The sequence below is a fragment of the Lactuca saligna genome, chromosome 5, assembly GCF_052625555.1.
Source record: "Lactuca saligna cultivar CGN05327 chromosome 5, ASM5262555v1, whole genome shotgun sequence".
Taxonomy (NCBI): domain Eukaryota; kingdom Viridiplantae; phylum Streptophyta; class Magnoliopsida; order Asterales; family Asteraceae; genus Lactuca; species Lactuca saligna.
The window spans coordinates 92,623,704-92,629,551 of NC_136421.1; the positions used below are offsets into that span (position 1 = coordinate 92,623,704).

At 35.3% G+C, this 5,848-nt stretch overlaps 1 protein-coding gene across 1 annotated transcript; it reads left to right on the forward strand.

The window, feature by feature from the left end:
• Positions 1–1,507: 1,507 nt before the first annotated feature.
• LOC145045518 (uncharacterized) lies at positions 1,508–5,538 on the forward strand. Its single transcript, XM_078993839.1, has 7 exons — positions 1,508–1,818; positions 1,909–2,084; positions 2,342–3,097; positions 3,208–3,677; positions 3,996–5,108; positions 5,216–5,413; positions 5,506–5,538. The coding sequence occupies exons 1-7, from the start codon at positions 1,508–1,510 to the stop codon at positions 5,536–5,538; spliced, it is 3,057 nt and encodes a 1,018-aa protein (XP_078849965.1).
• Positions 5,539–5,848: the final 310 nt, after the last annotated feature.

The following is a 5,848-nucleotide window of genomic DNA, read 5'->3' on the forward strand; positions in this document are numbered from 1 at the left end:
ACTCTTATGCTGGTGTGTTAAAGGGTAATAGACATAAGGGTAAGATTGATGTTAGATTCATTCCAGGGGAGAAAGGGGAAGAGGATAGTTCTGTTATAATTCCAATAGAGAATCTAAAGAATGCAAGTATTCCTTTTTCTAATACTCTTTATGGTTATATGATTGACAAGAAGTTGGCGTTTCCTGTAATTCAGAAAGAAGTTAGAAGATTGTGGAAGAATGTGGGTTTGGAAGAGGTATTCATGAACAGCAAAGGATTTTTCTTCTTTAAATTCAGTGATGAAAAGGGGATGTTATCTGTTTTGGAGGGTAGTCCTTGGTTAATGTTTAATAATATGCCTTTATTTCTTCAACGATGGAGGCCTGGTTTGACATTAACTAAGAACAAGCATGATAAAATTCCTGTTTGGATTAAAATATTTGATTTGCCCTTGGAAGTTTGGAGTGGTGAAAACTTATGTAGAATTGCTAGTAAGATAGGTATTCCTTTGGCTTTTGATTCCTTTACTGAGGATATGTGTTTGGAACATAAAGGAAGGAATGCTTATGCTAGAATTCTTGTTGAAATGGCAGCTGGGAAGGAATGGAGAAAGAAGATTGATATAGCTACTTGGGATTTTGTCTCTAATTCTGCTGTGATTCAAAGTTTTGATGTTGAATATGCTTGGATTCCTTCTAGATGTAATCATTGTAAAGTCTATGGGCATGTGGATAAAGTTTGTGCTGCTGCTATGAATGTTGTGAAGGAGGATAATAATGGAGAAGTGAGAAATTTAAAGAATAATAAAGGGAAGGAAGTTGTTAATGGGGATGGTTTCACAGAAGTTAAATATAAAAAGGTAATGGGTAACAATGATGGTGAAGGCACTAGCAAGTCTCAAGAGGGTTATAATCAATTGAATAATATGAAGAATAATGGGAAGAATGGGAATTGGAGAAGGGGTATTTTCTCTAAAGGCAATAATGGGAACAGAGATGGAAATGGTAAAGGGCAAAATTGGAATTGGGGTAATAAAGGAGTAAGTCACTGGAATTTAGAAAAGAACAGAAATTATGAGAAGTTTGTTAATGGGCAGGATGTTATAGGTAGTCGGGGGTTAAAGGAGAATAATAAGCAGGAGGTTGTAGTTAAAAAGGAAAATAAGGCAGAGATGGGCAATTTTAGTCTTGGTAGTGAGAATATAAAAGGGGAGGGATTAAGTAATAAAAACAGTTTTGAAATCTTGGGAGAGATTAAAGAGGAAGTTTTGGATAAAATGGAAGAGGATGATAAGATTGTGAAGACAGTTGCTAATCAAAATGTTGATAGTGCTGATGCTGGAATGGGTTCTAATGAAAGCAAGAATAACAAATTGATTTCTTCAATCAAGGGAGAGAGGAAAAAGAAAGGAAATGAAAGTAATAAAGTGAATAAAGATAAGTTGGAGTTGGATAATAATAGAAGTAAGATGGGGAGTTCTCAGGCATTTGAGGAGGTAAATGCCAAAAATTCTATTATTTCCCAATGATGTCTGTTGGTGCTTGGAATGTTAGGGGATTGAATAAATCTGTTAAGCAGAAGGAGGTTATTGATGTTATTAGGTGTAATAACCTTGGTATTTGTGTTGTGATTGAATCTCATGTCAAAATCTTAAATCTCAAGAGTGTTTGTGCTAAGACTTTTGGGCAGTGGGATTGGATCTCTAATAATAATAGTTGTGAAGCTGGTACTAGAATAATAGTGGGGTGGAATCCTAGACTTTTTGATGTGATTCTGCTTTCTCAATCCAAACAGGTTATTCATTGTTATGTTAAATTGTGTAATTCGGATCTTGGCATGTATTTGTCTTTTATATATGTTGCTTTGAATTATATTGAAAGAAGATTACTTTGAGATAATTTGAAAAAACATAGTTTGGTTGTTAATAGGGAAGCTTGGGGTTTATTAGGTGATTTTAATGTTGCTATAAAACCTTCGGAATATTTTGAAAGCTGTTCTAGAACTCCTAAAGGAGTTGAAGATTTTGTTGATTGTTTGAGTTTTATTGAAGTGGAGGACTTGAAGTCTTATGGGTTTCAGTTTACATGGAACAAAACTCCTATGGGTAATATGGGGCTGTTGAAGAAGCTTGATAGAGTTATGGTTAATTAAAAATTTATGTTGAACCATCCTCTTGCTCATGCTGTCTTTAAACCATACAGAAATTCGGATCATTGCCCTGCTATTTTAAATTTTCCTGGTAACAAAGTGAAGTGGAAACCTTCTTTTAGATTTGCGAATTTTATCTCTGAGAAGGAGGAATTTCTCCATTTGGTTAAGGAGGTTTGGGATAAGAATATTGATGGTTTTTTATGTTTAAAGTGACACAAAAGTTGAAGATTCTCAAAAAACATTGCAGGGAGATGTGTAATAAATATTGGGGAGCTGGAAAAAGAATTCAGAAGTTAAGAAAGGATTTGGAGTGTAAACAACAAGATATTGACAATAATCCTTTTGATTGCAAGATTAGGGAAGAGCATGCTAATATTCTCTTAGATTTTAATATTGCTTGTAATGATGAAGAAAAGATTCTTGCTCAGCGTGCTAAAATCAAATGGTTACAGGATGGGGACAATAACTCTAAATTCTTTCACAAAATTGTTAAAAGCAGGGGTATCAATAATCGTATTCAGATGGTTCTGAATGAAGATGGTCGTTGGGTGAGTGGGAAGGCTATGATAGAGAAATTTGTGTCTCATTTTAATAAGTTTTTGGGATGTAAGGATGATACTGATTTGTCGGGCTTAAATGATGAGTTTTTTCCTAAAAAATTGGACAGTAGGGTGGCTGTTGATATGATTAGAGTGGTTACTGATGAAGAAATTAAATTGGCGATGTTTGACATAGATGATAATCGTGCCCCTGGGCCTGATGGGTATTCTTCAAAAAATTTTAAAAGTTCTTGGAGTACTGTTGGTCCAGATGTTTGTAAGGCTGTGAGAGAATTTTTTTGGACTGGTAAATTGTTGAATGGGATTAATGCCACGAGAATTGTTCTGGTCCCTAAAGTTGAGGTTCCGAGGAAAGTGTCTGATTTTAGACCTATAGCTTGCTGTAACACTTTTTATAAGTGTATCAGTAAGATTATAGTGAATAAAATTAGAAATTGTTTGGGTGATATTGTAAGTAATAACCAATCAACTTTTATTCCTGGTAGATCTATTTTGGACAATATTCTTCTTGCTCAGGAGTTGATGGTGGGGTACAAAAAAAAAGAGGTACCCCTAAATGTACGATAAAGATTGATATACAAAAGGCTCATGATACGGTGGATTGGGATTTTCTTAATAGAGTTCTGCAGGGATTTGGGTTTAATCCAGTCATGGTTAAATGGATTATGGCTTGTGTTTCTTCCCCATGGTTCATGCTCAATTTTAATGGTGAAGATCATGGGTATTTTGAAGGAAAGCGTGGGCTTAGGCAGGGAGATCCTTTATCTCCTTACCTATTTACTATAGTTATGGAGGTTTTCAATATTATTATGGGTAAGCTTATTGAAGATTCTTTGAATTTTAAGTTCCATAGTAAGTGTTTGAGCCTCAAAATTTCCCATTTATGTTTTGCTGATGATTTGTTAATTTTTTCTTATGGTAATGGGAATTCGGCCAGAATTATAAGGAATGCCCTTGATGATTTCATTAAGATTTCAGGGCTGAAGGTTAGTATGGAAAAAAGTTAGATTTATTTCAGTTGTGTTAAGCCTAATATGAGAAGGATTATTTTGGGTATTCTTCCTTATGAAGTTGGGAAATTTCCGTTTAAATATTTGGGGGTTCCTATGTGTGTTACTAAATTGTTTGATAGAGATTGTAAAAAGTTGATTGAAAAGATTAAGTTGAGAATTTTCAATTGGAAGTGTAAAACCTTATCTTTTGCTGGCAGATTGCAACTCATTAATTCGGTCTTAACTTCTATTCATGTTTATTGGGCTTCTATTTTTAAAATTCCAATTGCTACTATTAATGAGATTGAAAAGATGTGCAGGAGTTTTTTATGGGCTAATGGTGAGATAGTCAAAGGTAAAGCTAAAGTTAAGTGGCTTGAAATTTGCAAACCTAAGGAGTATGGTGGGCTGGGAATAAAGAATTTGAGGAAATGGAATGATGCTTTACTTGCTAAACATGTTTGGAATGTGGTTAATAACAAAAATTCCCTGTGGGTGCAGTGGGTGAGAATCAATTATATAGGCAGCAGGAATTTTTGGGATATTCTGCAGAAAAAGAGTATGAACTGGACATGGAAGAGATTTTTGGAGATAAGGAATACTGTTAGGCCTCATGTTATTTCATGTGTAGGTAATGGGAGGAACACTTCTTTATGGCATGATTGGTGGCATCCAATAGGTATCCTTTGTACTTTTATCCCTAGGAGAGAGTGGATTAGTAATGGTCTTAGTGATTCTGCTTTAGTTTGTGATGTTCTTGAGTTTGATTCTTATTCATGGCCGGTTGAATGGGTTAATAAGTCCCCTGGATTGACTGAAGCTCCTATGTTTTGTATTGATTCTAATTTGAATGATGTTGTTGGATGGAGGGATAAGGGAGGTATATGTAGAAAATTCTCATGCAAACAGGTGTGGAATGATTTGAATAATTTTGGGGATATTGTGCCTTGGTTTGATCTTGTTTGGTATAATAATTGCATTCCTCGCAACTCTTTTATTTTATGGTTGGCTGTCCTGAACAGATTAAAAACTCAGGATAGGGTTAGAGGATGGGAATTGGCTGGTAATTTGCTGTGTCCTTTTTGTGATAATGTGCCTGATTCGCATAGCCATTTATTCTTTAATTGTGAGTATTCCTCTAGAATTTGGAAATATTTCTGCAGTAAAGTGGGGTTAATTTTGAGAACGGTTGAATGGAATGATCTTATTTTAATGTTGAGCAGAATGCTTAAACTGAAGACAGGTGAGAATTTGATCATTAAATGTATGATTGCTAGCTGTGTGTCTAATATTTGGAGAGAGAGAAACGCTAGACTTTTTGGTTCTAGCAGAATATCAGTTGAGGGGGTTATAGCTAGTATTGAGAATGAGATTCGTTTGAAGCTGATGGGATTAAGGAAAAGAGTTAAAATGATCAATAATAAGGTTTGTTTGATCTGGGGTATTTCGGGAATTGAGAATGTTGAATAATGGAGATCATTTTCTGGTTTTGCTGTTTGGAGTGTGGTTGGTTATGGTTTTGGGTTTGGCAGTGGTGGCAGTTAAATAAGGATGATGTTATTAATGGTATATGGTGGGGGTATTTTGGGAATAAAAATATGCACAAAGGAATTGATGGAATATGTCACTGGTTGGAGAGTTTACTCTTAAATCATGTGACTTGTACCTATGGGATTTGCTGTTTGGATATGATCTTAATTGAGATTACCCAAATAGAGAATCCTAGACATGTGATTGATGCCATGTCTAGTATGAAACTTAATTTGATTCACTGGTGTTTTGGTGTTATTTTCTTGTGTTTCTTTTTGAGTTTGTGGTGCAGAAAGGCGAAGCAAAGGTTGGTGGTGGGCAATAGTTGTGGAGAGATTATGGATTCCCTGATGAGGACTTTGAAGGATGTAAAGGACAAGGATTGCGACAGGAGCTTTGGGACTAATTGTTGTGAGGGGCTTTCCTGTTTTCTCTTTGATGATATGTTTATTTGTGGTTTAGTTTATTGGGATTTCCTTGTTTTTTGTGGTTGGTGGATTTTGAACTTGAGGGTTTTTTTCTTAAAGGTTAGCTTATGGACTGAGGGTTTTTTTAAGGGCCTTACCCCTTGCTTTGGTGTCTTTATCTTTTGGAGGTTTGGTTGGAGCAAGGGGGTGAAGTTACCTTTTTTCCCT